This window comes from Lolium perenne, chromosome 6 (assembly GCF_019359855.2).
Source record: "Lolium perenne isolate Kyuss_39 chromosome 6, Kyuss_2.0, whole genome shotgun sequence".
Classification (NCBI taxonomy): Eukaryota; Viridiplantae; Streptophyta; class Magnoliopsida; order Poales; family Poaceae; genus Lolium; species Lolium perenne.
The window spans coordinates 235182602-235200920 of NC_067249.2; the positions used below are offsets into that span (position 1 = coordinate 235182602).

The 18319-nt window shown below is 48.4% G+C and overlaps 5 protein-coding genes across 5 annotated transcripts; all 5 read right to left on the reverse strand.

Moving 5' to 3' along the window:
* Positions 1-364: 364 nt before the first annotated feature.
* LOC127306040 (uncharacterized) lies at positions 365-1037 on the reverse strand. Its single transcript, XM_051336641.2, has one exon. The coding sequence runs from the start codon at positions 854-856 to the stop codon at positions 557-559; it is 300 nt and encodes a 99-aa protein (XP_051192601.1). The 5' UTR covers positions 857-1037; the 3' UTR covers positions 365-556.
* Positions 1038-4709: 3672 nt separating this feature from the next.
* LOC139832647 (uncharacterized) lies at positions 4710-9185 on the reverse strand. Its single transcript, XM_071822454.1, has 2 exons — positions 8024-9185; positions 4710-6856 (listed from the first exon to the last, which is right to left on the reverse strand). Exons 1-2 carry the CDS (start codon positions 9183-9185, stop codon positions 4710-4712), a joined length of 3309 nt encoding a protein of 1102 aa, XP_071678555.1.
* A 600-nt stretch (positions 9186-9785) lies between these two features.
* On the reverse strand, positions 9786-10507 carry LOC127306036 (uncharacterized). Its single transcript, XM_051336637.2, has one exon. It carries the CDS (start codon positions 10206-10208, stop codon positions 9906-9908), a length of 303 nt encoding a protein of 100 aa, XP_051192597.1. The 5' UTR covers positions 10209-10507; the 3' UTR covers positions 9786-9905.
* A 2044-nt stretch (positions 10508-12551) lies between these two features.
* LOC127306035 (uncharacterized) lies at positions 12552-14666 on the reverse strand. The gene is made up of 4 exons (XM_051336636.1): positions 14528-14666; positions 14317-14463; positions 13478-13665; positions 12552-13025 (listed from the first exon to the last, which is right to left on the reverse strand). The coding sequence occupies exons 1-4, from the start codon at positions 14605-14607 to the stop codon at positions 12850-12852; spliced, it is 591 nt and encodes a 196-aa protein (XP_051192596.1). The 5' UTR covers positions 14608-14666; the 3' UTR covers positions 12552-12849.
* An 840-nt stretch (positions 14667-15506) lies between these two features.
* Positions 15507-17951, reverse strand: LOC127306031 (DNA-3-methyladenine glycosylase). The gene is made up of 6 exons (XM_051336631.2): positions 17532-17951; positions 17155-17226; positions 16929-17052; positions 16152-16222; positions 16003-16060; positions 15507-15889 (listed from the first exon to the last, which is right to left on the reverse strand). Exons 1-6 carry the CDS (start codon positions 17904-17906, stop codon positions 15726-15728), a joined length of 864 nt encoding a protein of 287 aa, XP_051192591.1. The 5' UTR covers positions 17907-17951; the 3' UTR covers positions 15507-15725.
* Between the last annotated feature and the right edge of the window lie 368 nt (positions 17952-18319).

The window sequence follows — 18319 nt, forward strand, 5'->3', positions numbered from 1 at the left end:
TCATGAAGCCGCCATCATCGTCTCATCGAGGTTACCGTCACGAGGGCTGCAAGGTAGAGGCAAAAGTAGCTTGAATCGAGGCCGGCAGTACGGTGGTCGTGCAGGAGGGGACTACCTCCACCGCCAAAGACGGTAGTCCACCGAAAGTAGCTGCAGCCACACCAGTCCTAATTGGATCCGACTGGACCCAACATGCCCAACAGGCCCATAAAGCCCTCGCGGAGGCACACCATTCCTATCTTTCACCCGTTTTCTTTTGTAATTAACCATGCAACCCTCATTTTATTGATCATCAATGGAACCAGCAAAGCTTTTGCCTCAAATCTTGAAGAACTAACCAATCCACAATCTCTATAGCAGAAAATTTGTATTGGTTCAAATAATCAATTCAGCTCAAATACTCAATGAACATATTTACAAGACCAACCTACTCTAATTTACGCGAGAGTTCAGATATCATTCTGAAATCTCAAACCCCAAATAGCAATCCCATGACTGTCCAGAACTACTCATCCGTCAGAACTAACTTTAGCACCCGCTCCAGGGACGTCCTATCCTAGTCCTCGCGCATACCCCCGCGGCGCGACGACCACGACCTCGAAAAATACGACGGCGAAGGCGGCTCGGAGCCCAGGTCGTCGGTGCCGACGGGTACGTCGGAGAGCGGCGCGAGGAGGCGGCGCACGCTCATGGAGCGCATGGTCCTGAAGCTGAGGGACCTGAGGATCTTGTTCTTGGAGAAGACGTCGGAGGAGTTGGTGAGGATGAGGTAGACCAGCCCCTGGACGAGCAGGAACGCGGCCACCTTGGCCAGCACGTCCCTGAGCTCCGGCGAGATCATGAGGGCGTCCTCCATGGCTTCCGGCGGCGAGCGAGCGAGAGATCGGCTGAATAAGTTGGCTGGCTGGCGAACTCTCTGCTAGTGTGTATCAATGATTAGATGTTGGGTCTTCGCTTGCCTACTCTCTGCTCTTTATATAGAGGGAGCTTGGCTGCTTGGGCCTGTTGATCGATTGCGAGGTGCGATTAGTTTTCTCTGGGTCGTCGTGCACGCAAGCGGGCGAAGTGCTGTGATTGGCGGCGTTGCTTTGCCAGGAAGGAGGAGCAGCTTAAGCTTGTAGAACAAGCTGCTGGTTTGGGATCTTGAAATTCTTGATGTGGTGTCGCTGTGTTAGCACGTCACAGCGTATGTTGGATCAGTCTGACTTGGCGGGACATGTGTCGTGTCTGATTCTGAAGGCTGCTAAGAAGATTTGGACGGCTGGGGTTAGGTAACTAGGCTCCTTTTCAAAGACAGTGAACGGCTGTTAAACAGTGCCGGTGACGTGGAATCGATCCGATTCTCCGGCCAGATAAGGACTTGTCTCGTCGACGCATCGAGAAGCAATATCACCATCCTGGAAGCAGTGGTTTACTCCGACACACAGACCGACAGGCGTGATTAAGCAGCATTTCTACTAGTGCCAGTTTAACTCGTTGAACATGTTTCAATTCATCCGGGAGCAAGGCATGGCTGGTTAATCTTTCTTGGAAGAGCGGCTGATTTGACCTTGTCGCCGCAGATCGGAGACCCAATAGCAATGGTGGTGCACACGCTTGAGAGTTGAGATGAGATGAGGTTTTAAATCGGTCCGTAGCAAGACACGACGACTACTGCTGCGTATTGTATTCTTTCTAGGAGATCTGACTGCACCACTTGAAGAAACAGAATATTACGATCCTGACGGGCACCGCCGAACCGGTCGATGCATCTCAGCAACTTGGCAACAGGTTCGCCTTGCCGATTCCCGGAAGTCTTTGCAAGCTTCCTGGATTCAACCAGCACTCCATGTGCCGTCTTCATTTGCTTTTTATTTTTCCAGATGTGAGCACGGCCTCGTTTTCTTGCCAGCACAAGCGAAACACCGCCAGCACCGACTGTCTCGCCAAGATAAGAGCATCTCCAGCCCTTTGCCTCCCAGCGCGGGCGACGATAGCGTTTCGGTGTTCACACCAGCGCTACTTACGGCCGCCGTGTTTTCTCCCAGAAGAAACTGTAGATCTGTGTTCTTCTTAGTCGCAGTGGCGGTGCTCTTGAGCAACTCGATCTTCACGTCATTCTTTTGAAAATGCAGCTTCCACCTCTCGTCGGCCTTCACCTGCCTCTGCTCGCCATGGGCTCTGGCGTCTGCTATGCACGCGTCGATTGAAGCCTGCAACCGCTCGCCAGGAGGTCCCATGGCTTTTCGCCACCCTTGGATTGCTCTGGCCTGCCCTCGGACGCCGGGGCAACGGGAGTCCGGCTTGTACACGTCGTCCTTGGTCTTGGCTAGGGTCAGGCGAGTCTTTTTCCACTTCTCACACGTTTCAATCCTTAAGAAAACGTGGAGGAACTTGAAATTGGCACCTTTGTGGTCGCCGCGGTAGGCCTGGAACATGTGGAGCATCTGCAGAAAAGAGACCATCTCGGCGAATGAATCTACAAAGAACTAGGGAGGTTTGGGGCCGTGCGTTCGAAGTAGGGGCAAAAGTAGCTTAAATATGGGCTAGCAATACCGTGGAAGCATGGGAGGGGACTAGAAATTTTGGCAAAAGAGACCACCTACCCCAACGAATTGGCAAAAAAGACCACCTACGAATTAAATTGACAAAAAGAACCACCTTCTCAGTGACGGCAGCGCCCCCAGCTGACATGTGGAGACGTGCCGCCGAAGTAGATGACGGCAGGGGTTGTCGTCGCAAGGCGTGGCGGCACGTTTACGGGCCAGCGCCAGCTGTCAGTCGCCGTTAAACGGTGTGGGACCTGCCGCCCCGTTTGTGTCGTCAAGGCCACCTGCAGGCAGGATCATCTTCATGATCCCTACCTGGTTTTATTTGAGCCGCCTATTTTGCTTTGTGCATCTCCAACGGATCGACGCAAACGGTCGTGCTCGCGGTCAGGCAAAAAGCCGCGGGTCGGGCGGTACGTCCGCATCGATTTCCCGCGCCGCCTCTGGGAGGAAAACCGATCGGTGCCATGGTCGAACGCTAACCTGCCTGGAGGGGCCTGGTACCTCAACTCCAGGCGTGTGACGTCCCCCCTCCCCCCCCCGTGCCACGCGAGGGCCGAGAGCGTCGTGATGACATGCGCCGCCGCCGAGCCATCTTGCCGGCCGGTCTCCGAGAAGATCCGGCGTACGCGCTCCACTCCTACAACTGGATCTCCTTCGGGACGTGAGAGTTCGACGCGCGCCGCCCGACATTACCGAGGAGGAGGCCATTTCCATGGTGCGGCCAAAGCGAGCTCAACGAGCTCGCTATGTGGGACGGGCTCGCCATCCAGCTTCGCGAGTCGGCACTCGCGCAGGGGAGGCCGGCGAATCCTCTGGCCACGACAACACGTTCCAATGCCCGCGCGCTGACTCCTGCTCCTTCGAGCTCGCTATTGGCCAGTGCCATGGCAATGGCCTCCTCCTAGCTAATGTTCGGCGGCTGGGTCTTCTCGGAGATCGGCCGGCAAGATGGCTCGGCGGCGGCGCACATCGTCATGGCGCTCTCGACCCTCGCGTGGCACGGGGGGACCGACAAGCGCCTGGAGTTTAGGTACCAGCCTCCTCCTGGCAAGTTAGCATCCGACCATGGCACCGACCGGTTTCCGCCCCCGCCCGCAGGCGGCGCGCTAACTCGATGCGGACGTGCCTCCCAACCCGCGGCTTCTTGCCGGACCGCGAGCCGCTATCCTCGTGGTCTTTCTCGGTTTTGCGGAACGGCCAAGATTTCTTCCCCATGGCGTCGGTCGGGTGGATATGGCGGATCGTGACAATGTTGTGCTCGAGAAATTGGGCGCCACCAGCCGACCTTTAAAGGCTCGGACGCCATCTCGCCTTCAATGGCCTGCCACTACGCCACCGCCCACCAGCGCACGCGCGTGGAAGCCGAGGCGCGCTATTAACGTGGCCCTGAAAAGTTGCAGCGCGCCACCCGTAAGTCATGCCGCGTTGAAGACGAAACATCTGTGTCGCTGCCAGGCGCCCATGCGAGAAGCATGCAGACGACCGCTCTATCCGCGCAGACGCAAATGTACCGCATATTTAAGCCGTGTTTGGGTCTACGTGGATTGTCCAAACACTATGCGTCGGGCCGCTGAAACATGATACATACGCATTTACAGCCCGCGTGGACGCATCCGTTTCCGTCTCCCTGTTGGAGATACCTAAGCAAAATAGGCGGCTCAAATTAAACTAAAACTCATTGATGTTATTTATATGGATTGCCATGTAACACAAATGGACCAGATAGGGATGATGATCCTGCCGCCAAGCCTACAACGACTGACGGCTGGCGCTGGCCGGCAAACGTGCCGCCACGCCTGGCGACGACAACCCCTGCAGCCATCTATTCCGGCAGCACGTCTCCACGTGTCAGCTGGGGCACTACCGCCAGTAAGAAGTGGTTTTTTTGTTAATTTAATTTATAGGTGGTCTTTTTTGCTAATTCGTTGGGGCAGGTCGTCTCTTTTGCCAAAATTTCGAGGGAACTACGACTACTGCCAAAGACGGTAGTTGACCGTATGAAAACTGCTAGGGTTAAGCATACCCTTTGCCTCAGGCCGCGTACGTGTTAATATAGGTGCCAAACGCACCGACAATTTACAAGGTAAGATCGTTTGGTTAGGACTTCCCAAATCCTCTCCAAACTATACACGGAGATATAGGAGAGTCCATAACCAAAACTATATACAACACAACACGCTATTTTACACCCTCCCTCAATCTAAACTTATCTAAGTTGAGATTGTTACGAAATGCCTCTAACTGTCGAACTGACAATGGCTTGGTGAATCCATCAGCAACTTGATCACCCGTAGGAATAAACCTAATATTCAATTGCTTATTAGCAACTCTTTCTCGAACAAAGTGATAGTCTACCTCTATATGCTTTGTCCTAGCATGGAACACTGGATTAGCTGATAAGTATGTAGCTCCCAGATTATCACACCACAACGATGCTGCCTTTGGATGTCTTATTCCCAATTCTGTCAACAAGACCTGTACCCATATTACTTCAGCAGTTGCATCTGCCAAGGATTTGTACTCAGCTTCAGTACTTGACCTGGACACTGTAGCTTGCTTTCGAGCACTCCAAGATATAAGATTACCACCAAAGAAAACAGCAAAACCTCCAGTAGATCTCCTGTCATCTGTGCAACCTGCCCAGTCTGCATCTGAAAAAGCACTCACTAATGTGGACTCTGACTTAACAAGTTTCAGTCCAAGAGACATAGTGTGCTTTAAATATCGAAGTATCCTTTTCACAGCTGCCCAATGAAGAGATGTAGGAGCATGTAGAAACTGACACACCTTAACAGAAAAGGAGATATCTGGGCAAGTTAAAGTCACATATTGAAGAGCACCTACTATACTTCGATACCGAGTTGCATCTTCAGCAGTAAGAGGATCACCTTCAGTTATAGACAGTTTTTCGGATGTAGAAAGCGGGGTGGTAACAGCCTTACACTCCCCCATGCCAACACGCTGCAAAATATCCGAAATATATTGTTCTTGAGTCAACAAGACACCATTAGGCAAATGCTTAACTGCAATGCCAAGAAAATAGTGAAGAGATCCAAGATCCTTGAGAGCAAAGTCCATGCGCAGATCATGAAGAAGAGCTGTGACAGCAGCACTAGAGGAACTGACAACAATAATATCATCCACATAAACCAGCATAAATACTGTAACTCCATGCTTGTGATAAAAGAATAATGAGATATCAGCTCTAGAAGCCTTAAAACCAAGAGCATGAAGCTTAGAGGACAATCGAGAGTACCATGCACGAGGAGCTTGCTTAAGTCCATAGAGTGCTTTATCAAGTTTGCACACATAGTCAGGATGTTCAGAACTCGCATAACCAGGAGGTTGCCTCATAAAGACCTCTTCTTCCAGAACGCCATGAAGGAACGCATTCTTCACATCTAACTGGTGCATGACCCAATTTTGAGAAACAGCAAATGACAAAATGAGACGAATAGTAGCAGCCTTAACAACAGGACTGAAAGTGTCTTCATAGTCAATCCCATAGCGCTGTTTAAAACCCTTAGCAACCAAACGTGCTTTGTAACGATCAAGAGACCCATCAGCATGGTGCTTAACTTTATAGACCCATTTGCAGTCAATAACATTACTGCCAGACGGAGGTGGAACCAAGTGCCAAGTATTATTGTGCATAAGTGCAGAAAACTCCTCATCCATGGCTGCCTTCCACTGAGAATGACTAAGTGCCTCTTGAAGATTTTCAGGTTCACCAGTAGCACAAAAATTACTCCAGCGAATAAAACCATCAGGGAGTGCTTTCGGTTGAACAATACCACTCTGAGAACGTGTACGAACTCGTTGTACAGGCACAGAAACTGCTGTAGACGGAGGAGGCACAGAAGATCCCAGCTGCAAAGATCTCTCGGGATCGGGAGCAGCAGAGGACAGGCCAGCCTCGGGATCCTCAGCTGGGCGGGAACTGGCGCTAGACGACGGACTGTCGGCCACCTCCGCACGGGAGAGGAGCGGGGACCCTGGCGCGGGCGAACCCACGGTGGAGGAGGCACCACGTGGCTGGCTTGGAGAGGAGGGCACACCCGACGACGCGGAGTCGTGTGGTTCAGACTGCGAGGGCACGGATCCCGACGCTGATCCAGTCGGAATCTCCAGAGAATGTTCAGGTGCATCTACTCCGGGATTGCGGCCCGGATTTCCTGCAACAGAAACCTCCTGCATACTGTCATCAAGAGAAAAATTAGCAGAAACAGACATATGATCATGCCGCAGTTCATTCTCCTGATCCAAAATTGAGGGGTTGCGCAAAACAGAGGGCAAAAGGAGAAGTTCAGCCTTAAGCAAGGCTCCTGCATTTGGGCGAAGCTGGGAAAAAGGGAAAACAGACTCATCAAAGGTGACATCACGAGAGATATACAGACGACCAGTGGAGATATCTAAGCATTTGTAACCTTTGTGAAGGCCACTATAACCAAGGAAGGCACACTGTTTGGAACGGAACTGAAGTTTGTGTTGATTATAGGGACGAAGATTTGGCCAGACAGCACATCCAAAAGTACGAAGAAAAGAGTAGTCTGGGGTTGTTTTAAACAAGATTTCAGAGGGTGTCTTGTGTTGAATAACTTTACTAGGCAGACGATTGATAAGGTAGACAGCAGTAAGGAAAGCCTCGTCCCAGTATTTAAGAGGCATAGACGCATGAGCTAGGAGGCAAAGACCAACCTCTACTATGTGACGATGTTTGCGCTCCGCAGACCCATTTTGCTGATGGGCATAAGGGCAAGACACGTGATGGGAAATCCCAATCCGGGAGAAAAAGGAGTTGAGTTTTTGATACTCTCCACCCCAATCAGATTGTAGAGCTAGAATTTTTCGATCAAAAAGACGTTCCACATGTTGTTGAAACTCTCGAAATTTCTGAAACACATCAGACTTATTTTTGAGCAAGTAAATCCATGTAAATTTGCTGAAATCATCAATAAAACTCACATAGTACTTATAGCGACCAACAAAAATAGGAGCAGGACCCCAAACATCTGAGAAAATAAGCTCCAAAGGAGCACTAGACACACTAGAAGATCTAGGATAAGGCAATTGATGCATCTTGCCTTTTTGACACGCATCACAAACTGACTCATCATGTTTACTGGAACATGGAATATTATTGCTACTAAGGATTTGCTGAACTATAGCCGAAGAAGGATGACCAAGGCGTGCATGCCACCGAGCGGATGAAGCACTTGTGCTAAGAACTTGTTTGGTATTTGGTGGAGATGCATCATGAAGAGGGTAGAGGCCATTCCTACTCGCGCCGTGAAGAAGAGTTCTCCCCGAAGCTTGATCCTTAATAGCAAAGAAACGAGGGTGAATTTCGACATAGGAATCATTATCAGAGACAAGTTTGGATGCAGAGATAAGACTCTTAGTTGCTTGCGGAACATGTAAAACATTTTTAAGATGTATGGGACGATCATGAGTATGAAAAGTTGCATGACCAATATGTTGAATTGCCATACCTTGTCCACTAGCTGTGTGGACTTGTTCATTGCCATTGTAGCGGTCACGGACAGCTAGTTTCTCAAGCTCCCCCGTGATATGATCAGTTGCGCCTGTGTCAATGTACCAGTGTGGGTCTCCTCCATGCGAGCCAGTCGTTGCAGCATTTACTTGTGGCTCAGGTGTGACAAAGTTTCTATTGAACCTTTTAAAGCACTTGTAGGCCGGATGACCAGGCTTGCTACAGATCTGACACGGCGGACCAGTATACCTGGGGCGATTGTCTTGCTGCTGATGCGAGTTGTTTCCTCCTCCATTGTAACCTCCACGCCCCCTTTGTCCATCGCGACCACCACCGTAGCCCTGATAGCCACCACGATTGTTGTAGTGATTGTAATTGTTGTAGCCACCGCGATCAGAGCCGTAGCCTCCACGATTTCCTCCATATCCGCCTCGGTGACCAGAGCCACCGCTGCCACCACCACTGGAGGCCAGGTTAGCAGAGAAGCCAGTACCACCGTCCTCGTTCTGCGATGCAATCAGGGCTTCTGTCGAGAGCAACATGGAGTAGACCTCACTTAGACTGATTCCAGTAGATGCAATTCGGGCGTTGATCGCCTCTACAAGCGGATTATACTCCGCATCCAGTCCATGAACAACTGCATCGATGACATCATCGTCATCCAGCTTTTTCCCGGCCATAGCCAGTTCATCAACAATAGCCTTTAACTTGCCGATGTATACTGGTGCGCTCATCTCCCTCTTCTTCAGCTCGTTCAACTGTCGACGGAGATTTTGAACTCGTGCGCGAGATTGCGAGGCAAACATTACCTGGATCGCCTTCCAGGTCTCATGTGCTGTCTGATGTTCAGTAAGCTGTATCAACACTTCTCGAGAAATTGAGTTGAGGAGATAGGCCAGAACCTGCTGATCCTTCTCTATCCACGCCGCATAAAGGGCGTTCTCTTCCTCTTCTTCCACCGTCTTCCCATTGATGAGCTTCTCAACGATGATCTTCTCCGGTGGTGCTTTGACAGATCCATCGAGGTACCCAAACAGACGAGCACCGCGAACCGCAGGTAGAACCACAGCCTTCCATACCAGGAAGTTGTCCGGCGTGAGCTTCTCTGACACATCACGGCTAAGGGAGTTGCCGGCGAGAGAGCTTGACGACGCCGCCATGGATCACGACCAGATTGTAGATGTGTTTTTAGGAAGAAGATGGCTCTGATACCATATGAAAACTGCTAGGGTTAAGCGTACCCTTTGCCTCAGGCCGCGTACGTGTTAATATAGGTGCCAAACGCACCGACAATTTACAAGGTAAGATCGTTTGGTTAGGACTTCCCAAATCCTCTCCAAACTATACACGGAGATATAGGAGAGTCCATAACCAAAACTATATACAACACAACACGCTATTTTACAGACCGGACGCATCGGCATGCACACCAATTCTAGCTGGGTTTCGGCCGGGCCAGCATGCCTATGAAGCCACCGCGGAGGCACACGACTCTTAGTTTTCGCCTTTTGTAATTAACAACGCAACCCTTGTTTTATTGGTCATTAATGAAATTTGGTTTTCGCTTGGTTTTTCGTAATTAATCGGACATCTTTCGTCCTAATCAATAAAACGGGCAAAGCTTTTGTCTGGCGTTTCAAAAAAAATAGAACATCATCAATGGAAGTGGCAAAGTTTTTGCTGTAGATTCTGAAGAACTAACCAATCCAGTATCGTTGAAGCAGACAAGATGTATTGGGTCAAATGATCCATCCTCCCAATTCAACACAAATACTCAATGAACATCATCAATGGAAGTGACAGTTCGGAACTACCAAAGCTACTCATCCGGTCAGAGCTAATTTTAGCACTCGCTAGCTCCAATGCAGGCACCTCTTATCCTAGTCCTGGCGGTCACCCCCGCGGCGCGACGAGCACGACCTGGAAAGATACGACGGAGAAGGCGGCGGCGCGGATCCCAGGTCGTCGGTGCCGACGGGGACGTCGGAGAGCGGCGCGAGGAGGCGCCGCACTCTCATGGAGCGCATGGTCCGGAAGCTGAGGGACCTGAGAATCTTGTTCTTGGAGAAGACGTCAGAGGAGTTGGTGAGGATGAGGTAGACGAGCCCCTGCACGAGGATGAACGCGACCACTTTGGCCAGCACGTCGCGGAGCTCTGGCGACATCATGAGGGCATCCTCCATGTCTTCCGGTGTCGAGCGAGCGAGATATCGGTTGAGTGAAGAAGCTGGCTGGCTGGCGAACGAGCTTGTGGCAGAATGCAGATGAGGTTGCTCTGTGTGTATCAATGATCCGATGTTTTGGTCTTTGCTTGCCTACTCTCTGCTCATTATATAGAGGGAGCTTTCGCCTGTTGATCGATTGCAAGGGGTGATTAGTTTTCTCTCGGTCGCCGTGCACGCAAGCGGGCGAAGTGCTGTGATTGGCCGCGTTGCTTTGCCAGGAAGGAGGCGCAGCTTAAGCTTGTAGAACAACTCCTGAATTTTTGGCTGGTTTGTGATCTTGAAATTTTTGATATGGTGTCCCTATGTCAGCACGTCACAGCGTATGTTGGGTCGGTCTGACTTGGCGGGAAATGTGTCGTGTCTGATTCTGAAGGCTGCTAAGAAGATTTGGACGGCGTTCGGTAACTAGGCTCCCTTTCGAAGACAGTGTGACGTGGATATGGAATCGATCCGCTTTAATCTCCAGTCAGATAAGGACTTGTCTCGTCTACGCATCGACAAGCAGGATCACCATCCTGGAAGCAGTGGTTTTCTCCGATACACAGACCGACAGACGTGATTAAGCAGCATTTCTACTAGTGCCAGTTTAACTCGTTGAACACGTTTCAGTTCATCTGGGTGCTGGTTAATCTTTCTTGGAAGAGCGGCTGATTTGACCCTGTCGCCGCAGATCGGAGACCCAATGGCAATGGTGGTGCATGCGCTAGAGAGTTGAGGGTTGAGATGCTGTTTTGAAATGGTCAGCAGCAAGACGAGACAACTACTGCTGCGTATTGTATTCTTTCTAGAGATCTGACAACTGCACCACTTGAAGAAACAGAATATGACGATTCTGACGGGCACCGGTCGATGCATCTCAGCAAGTTGGCAACACGTTCGCCTCGCCGATTCCCGCAAGTCTTTGCTGGTCGTGAGAAGCTTCCTGGATTCAGCACTCCATGTGACATCTTCATCTGCTGTTTTTCTCTTCGAGATAGATGTGAGCACGGCCTCGTTTTCTTGCCTGCGCAAGCGAGACACCGCCGGCACCGACTATCCCACCAAGATAAGGTCGGCACCTCAAAGCTAAGCACGGCAGCACCAGATAAGGTCTTAATTTTATGACGCGGTTTGGAAGCCAAGCAAACGTGCGCCGGCTTGCATTGTCCATGTTATCAGTCCTAGCCATCCCTACACACTATCAGTCCTAGCCATCCCTATAGACTGAAACAAGTAGCTCAGCTTGCATTGACCGTGTTTACAAATTACATGGCTCGCCCTCAATCATTGTCTTCGGCAGAGAGATGGTTTTTACTAGTGTTCCATGACAAGAACTTGCTAAAAGGTGCAGATATAGGAATGAATATGAGCACATGGATCCTATCACCCGGTCAAACAGAGAGGGTTAACCAATGTTTACAAAATCACGCATCTTTGGAACTCCATTTCAGGCATTGCATGCTTTCCTCCACTCCAAGTAGTAATTGAAATTGTATTGCTTGGACACATAAGTGAAGAAGCTCAAGGCATTTTACAGGATAGGCAACATGCAACACAAACAATCAAGGAAAAAATGATCAAAGCCCAGGATAGAATCAAGAAATATGATTACAAGAGTAAAGAGAGGGAACTCCCAAGGAGATATGTTGCATCTGAAGATACAACCCTACAGGCTCTCAGTCTCCAAGGATCACTCAAACTACATTCCAAATTCGATGGCCCATTTAGAGTGTTGAAGAGAATTCGAGAAGTAGCATATGTACTGCTGTTCCCTCAAGGTGCTCCCTAAGGTGCTCAATTGCATCCAGTTTTCCATGTAAGTAAATTGAAAAAAAAAAACATCTTGGAGCAAAAGCTATTCCTAATCTAGAGCTGCCACTGATAGACTCAGGAGAACATCAGAGTAGCACCTGAAGAAATTCTGGGCAAACGGGTTAGCCTAGCACATTTTATTGAGTCAACGGATGACTTATCTTGTCCTCCCGATGGGAGTATATGTAGAGTTATTTGTATAACTCGAAATATGCTCACTATACTTTTTATCATTTCATCGGGCACGCGAACAGCGTTTCCGATGGGAGTAGCCCCCGAGGCTACAGGCAAGGACTTGTGCTTGGTTGTAGGCTCAACATTTTAACGCCTTATGTCGCTATATTGTCATTCTTTCTCGAGCTTTTTATTTCTATTGGGTGCGGAACTAGTCATACAGTGGAAAATCAAGTGGATCAATCTGCTCGGCCCTCAACCCCTTCCCTCTGAATTTCTCACCTCCTGCTGCGATTGTATAGGAATTCGGGGATTATTAGCTCAGGTATTACACAATTGCCCGGAAACCATGCATGCTTGCCATCCTCAAACTAAACAGCTGGCTGCAAATGGTACAAACCATCGCCCAGCACTGTCTCCTCCTAAATCTTCTGGACAATACATTTTTCTTTCTTGTTCAAAACAGGTTAACTGGATATTGTTATCTGTGTAAGGGCGACCTTACGCTAGGCTATGAATAGACAATTCACTAGCAGAGATACTATCTATAGATAGTAGTAAGTTGCATTACACGAAATTCATGTTTAATTATTGCCACCTCAAAATTCTTCCTTCTTTCCCAAATGAAGTGATCCTAGCAGCTCAAACCCTCTGCTTCACACTGCCCACCACTACTCTGATCATCGCTGCTGCTCACCAGGTTTATGGTAACCTTTTTCAGTTCGCCGTCATCTGAAGCTACTTCCAGATGAGCATCCATGGAACGTATCTCCCAGTCATGGTGCCGCAGAAACGAGAGCACGCCATCCCCTGTTTCACATGTAAGCAAGCCTTACTTTAGAACTGAGACACCAGGGTAACAGGAACATAAAGACCACATTCGAAATTCCTTTGGCAACTAAGCTACAACTATCATTTTTCTAATAAGATCCATCTTTGTGAGTGTAGAGAAGCTAGTCAGGGGCAAGGAATAGAGGAATGTAGGAGATCGATGACAGGGTCAAAGCCTCAAGTTGTTAGTAGAAAACAAGGGCTAAGGCCAATTCTACTGCCACTGATGTCTTCCCCTACCTTGGACCAATTTCAACAGCCCGAGCTCTAGTGACCTTTTATTCCAAATGTGAATCTCAATCAGGAAAGCAGGCTACAACATCCGGTTATCGTGGTTCTTTCTCCTCCTTTTCGATCGCTTGCTCTCGTGCTTGCTACCGATGATTCACTTGTTTAACCGACACGACAACAAGTGGAAAAGCAGTACTAACCTCCATTCCGGATGGCCTCGATCTGAAACAGCCCCGACCCCTGTGGCCCAGTTACGGGGAATGTGCACGACACGGACCTCCGCCGATGGCCCAGAACAACTGAAGCATCATACCATGGTCCTCTTAGTATAGGTGCCCCGATCGCTTCTGCAACCTCTCGGTTCTCAGTAGCCGTCTCTATCGCCTTCCTGTAAGCAACATTCACACTTGTAGGTATCATGCGCTAATCACAAAAGGGAATAATACGTATCCTAAACAGTCTATCCAGAGAAAAGGTCCAAAGGTATACCGGGAACACACAGCGGAACATTATGATTAAGGTAGCAGAGTCTAGTGAGCTACAAAATTAAAGCAAAAAATAAATGAAACAACACTGGTATAGTGGTATTCATGTGGATTAGGCACAACATATAGCTAAAGCATGAAAGAAGGAATCCTCTTGGTAGAAAAATAATGAACAACACGATAGCTGAGTTTAATGTGCGGGGATTATTAACTAGAAAAGTTTGCATTCACCAAATGATAGTCCATCCACTGAACAGATAGAACAATAGGAAATGAACGGATTGGCTACATCCTACATATGCTACATGATCACATAAGAGTAAACTAGTGTTTTTAGTCCGTATATATGATGATGGAAACAAATTGTGACACAACGAAATTGGCATGATGAGCTCCTCGGAATTGGCTAAACACTAATTAAGCTTGGCAGCCTTGAATCTTCAGCATATGCAAATGGTGCTGTAGGAGGTAGTAGCTAGGTTAGGTAGTGAGCATGACGATTAGTCTTAACTGTAATTTACTCTAGGTTTGCAAGAGATCAGCAGGGAGCAGACCTGGTGCATCCATGGAAGATAGCGAGGTCGTTGATTCCACTGAGGGCCACTCCGCCAGCGAGGCTGATGGCCCCGATAGCCACCACCCTCCGCCCCACCGATCTCTTCTTCCGCCCGCCGGCGACGCTTTCTCCGGCGGAGTAGGTGCTGCAACAGAGCTCTCTTACTGAGTGTATGACTATTGGGATTAGAAATAGAGATGGCTACTTACCGGTGGCTTTGAAAGGGCAGGGCGGATCTGCGGCCGGCGGCGACTAAGAGCGTCTTCCTCGCCCACGCCGCCGGCGACATTCTCTCCCCCTCCCTGTCCTTTTTTGGGCCCCTTCCGATTTAATGAACGAAAAAAAGAATGGGCCCAGCCCAGCCCAGCCCAGCCCAGCAGTTAGTTTTATGGCATCTTCTTTCGCTCGAATTAATCCCACTCCAATGGCCTTGGCGTCGTCGGCAGGGTAGCTCTGCCACTTGACTGAGATTTAGTTAGATCTAAGTCGTCTAAAATAGGTGTCTAAAAATGAATATGGTCCTAATAGAAAAGAGGAAGTAATAAAAAGGAGAAAAAGATTTCCTTGTGTTTTGGACAATGATGATACCGAGAAGGAGGAGACATATGATATATTGGTACTTGGTAGTGAGGTATCGAAGCTGGATTTTCTATAGTCGAATAACGACACTGATGAAGAGGAGACATACTCCCTCCGTTCAAAATTTGTTTGTGTTTTAAGTGTAGTCAAAGTTAAACTTTATAAAGTTTAACTAAATATTCAGGAAAAACATTAACATGGACGATGTAAAAGTTGTAGTACTAGAATCAGCATAAGCTATATTTTCATATTATATGCATTCGGTATTATGGTTGTTGATAGTTTTCCAAATATTTTTGGTCAAACTTGAGAAAATTTGATTTTGAAAAAAGCTAGAACGCAAATAAAAACGGAGGGAGTATGATATGTTGGTATAGTGAGGTGTCGAAGCTGGATCATCTGTAGTCGTTTGCACCTGGCGCAGCCATCGCTACCTCGCACCAGGCACCACCTCCTTCGCACGCCAGTGGGGAAGGAGAAGGAGAAGGAGAGAAGATCAATAGAGCCGCAATTGTCGCTACACGAGGATGTTTACCAAAACAAAGCGTGTAAATATGCTTAATACAGCAACTCTTCTTTAATCTGTATCAAATTCCAGGTTCACAGTAATGAAACGTGATCAGGAGATATTGACCCCTCTCCATTTATCAGAGGAGAATGCTTGTTCTCTGGTATATATGTACACGAGCAGTGTTGTTAACAAGGGACAGTGATGCTCCAATAGCACGATAACTGAATAGTTGTCAAATGTTTCAGTGCGCCCTCTTCTATCTGTTACAAGTACAGTTTATGTGCATCTGGGCCACCCTTCTCCTCACATCCAGTTCTTCACCGCGGCCTGAGAGTGTTTTTTGGAGCACTGATCCACGGAGTGCCCGCGATCGCGAACCTCCACGGCGCTGTGACATGCTCGGATGATGCGTAGTCGATGCCGACACGGGGGCCAACTAAAATGTTCTCTGGTTCTGGCCCATCCAGTACTTCCAATCCACCTGATACACAAAACAAATTGGTGGGTAAATATGCATCGAAGACATCTAACAGTTTCAGACAATACCATCTGACACTGACAGTTTCCGGCAATACTGGAAATATATAATCGTACCGGGGGTATATAGTGGATGGTTCGACCAATCAGTGGAAAGCCCCAGAGCTTGGCCGACCTGAATAAGAAGGCAAGAACAGCTATGATACAGTGTTGTAGGAACAACCATCATTCAGAAAATAAAAGCCTTGATGTCGAGTGGTCTAGACCTTTCCTGGTCCTGTAAGTAGGATTGGTTTCTCGGTTTGTTGGCCTCGACGCTGCTGAATGATATCTAGTCCTACAGCAATTAAGTGCAACATTCAGCTCAAACTAGATCTTAGAAAGGAGTGGGGGATAAATTGGCTATCCTTGCACAGACAAACACATGCATTAACAGTTGGCTACAAAGGAATACCATTTCATGGTGCAAACATGTAAAAGTAACTTGATTTGTATATGGTGTTCTACTACACTTGTCTAATGATAGAAACTTCTTTGATTTATTTTCTAACGTTAGGACAAATAGAGGATGGAGTTCAAGTTACAATGGAAATGGGAAACACATGATAATAGATGGCCACGGCTCCTACTCTTGCTCACATATTTTATTTCTCGTCAACTACCACCATTTGGCAGCGAGGTGGCAAAAGTAAACTTAAACATATTCTAAATATAACTCAGATGCTTCCAAGAACTCACACTCTACAATTCGGATTAGTATAGTTTCTCAAATAAGAAGCATGATTCAGAAATGCTTCGGGTGAAAAAAAAATCAGGAATAACGAACAAAGCAAGAGCCATAGGCCCAGCCGGCGACTCCAACGGGATTTCTCTTTAATCAATATATCTTCTAATCAAAACAAAATAAGCACCACATTTCAGTCAAGGTTCACAGATATCACCTCAAATCCTTATATATTTCTCTTGTTAGTGTTAGTACATCTGTGCATGTACAAAAGTATTTGTTGGCATATATCTATATGGAATGAATGAGCAACGCATACCGCTAACTGGAGCACATGATCGGATCAAAACAGCAGCCCCGACACCCTCTTTGTCGGCAACAACATTGAGCATCATGTGGAGCCCATAGCATAGGTACACATATGCATGCCCTCCTGGTCCAAACTACACCCCGACAATGGGGAAGACCTCAGCCAACATCAAAATTGAAAATACTTCACAATTAACATTCATCAAGCTCGACAGCGCAAGGAAGCACCGGCCTACCATGGGAGCAGTTCTTGCCGTGGCGCCGAATCGGCCATGGCACGCGGAATCGTTTGGCCTGTAAGCCTCCACCTGAACCCAATGTAAACAATAAATTTAAAATTGGCACAACTTGGCCAACTACTACTTTGCTAACTTTAAGAAGGATGAAAATGGTGCTAAACTCGGGTGTTGATTGAAATAAACGAATGTATGTTAGTAGAATTTCACAATATGATGCTAGTACATTTAGCTGTCAAAGGAAGAAATATGCTAAAATGGGCAACAAAAACATGATCCTGATGCTAGCTGTAGTAGTGTATAAGCTTGATCAAACAAAATGAGGCATTTTTCAAGTACAAATATCTCTCCTCCCAAAGAATCAAAAGCACAACCACCTCGGTGATGCGGAGGACGACTTGGTCGCGGCGCAGGAGCTTGCCGAGGAGGCGTGGGGCGAGGTCGAGCGCGTCCACCTCGAAGAACTCGCGAGGCAACGGAATACTTCCAAGCGACTGCGCGGGCACCACCAGCGTTGCGGGGAGCAATGGCGTGGCCCTGGCCGCCACGGACGCCCGCGCAGCCTCGGCCTCTCCGGCGGCAACGTTAATGGCGAGGCGGCGGCTGTGGGGCTGCAGTTTCTTCCTGGGGGAGGTTCGCTTGAAGCGTGGGGGCGTGGCCGCGCCGGGGGTGGTCATCGGCGACGACGGGTCTCCGGCGGCCGGTGACCTGCAGCTAGCGGCGGCGTGGGGGATGGAACGGAGGGGTCTCATCCAATGTCAACTGTGAATCCCAGCGGCAAAGGTCACGCCTCCCGGTTTGAGATGGTCAGGACTAAACAAGAAGGAAGATTCGAGTCTCTTCCTTTTAAAAAAAGTTTATGCTTTTTTTAAAAAAATATTTCATATCGTTAATGGTGATCATTGGTCTGTTTGCACTGCAAATCAAACTGTCAACTGAACGCTACAAAATGTCAACTGGCACATTGAACTTTTCATAATGAGACGTCACGCATAAATTTTGCCACATCTGAAATTGTCTGGTACTCCATCATCACATCACTCGTTTCTAGAGGACTTTGAGAATGAAACCTCGTGAAATCAATGAACCGGTAGATGGTTCGATCATTTTGCATTCTTCCCATGGCAGTAGGATAGCGACACTGAAGTATCGGGAAGGGAAAGGA

Excerpts from the sequence above, each read along its gene's own strand:
- LOC127306040 (XM_051336641.2), bottom strand. The coding sequence starts at position 856 with ATGGAGGACGCCCTCATGATCTCGCCGGAGCTCAGGGACGTGCTGGCC.
- LOC139832647 (XM_071822454.1), bottom strand. The coding sequence starts at position 9,185 with ATGGCGGCGTCGTCAAGCTCTCTCGCCGGCAACTCCCTTAGCCGTGAT. Across the intron at positions 6,857-8,023 it reads CCACACAGCTAGTGGACAAG|GAGCCTTGCTTAAGGCTGAA; the intron begins GTATGGCAATTC and ends GCCCAAATGCAG.
- LOC127306036 (XM_051336637.2), bottom strand. The coding sequence starts at position 10,208 with ATGGAGGATGCCCTCATGATGTCGCCAGAGCTCCGCGACGTGCTGGCC.
- LOC127306035 (XM_051336636.1), bottom strand. The coding sequence starts at position 14,607 with ATGTCGCCGGCGGCGTGGGCGAGGAAGACGCTCTTAGTCGCCGCCGGC. Across the intron at positions 14,464-14,527 it reads CTGCCCTTTCAAAGCCACCG|CACCTACTCCGCCGGAGAAA; the intron begins GTAAGTAGCCAT and ends GCTCTGTTGCAG. Across the intron at positions 13,666-14,316 it reads ATCTTCCATGGATGCACCAG|GAAGGCGATAGAGACGGCTA; the intron begins GTCTGCTCCCTG and ends TGTTGCTTACAG.
- LOC127306031 (XM_051336631.2), bottom strand. The coding sequence starts at position 17,906 with ATGAGACCCCTCCGTTCCATCCCCCACGCCGCCGCTAGCTGCAGGTCA. Across the intron at positions 16,223-16,928 it reads ATCATGTGCTCCAGTTAGCG|GACTAGATATCATTCAGCAG; the intron begins GTATGCGTTGCT and ends TAATTGCTGTAG. Across the intron at positions 15,890-16,002 it reads CCATCCACTATATACCCCCG|GTGGATTGGAAGTACTGGAT; the intron begins GTACGATTATAT and ends TTTGTGTATCAG.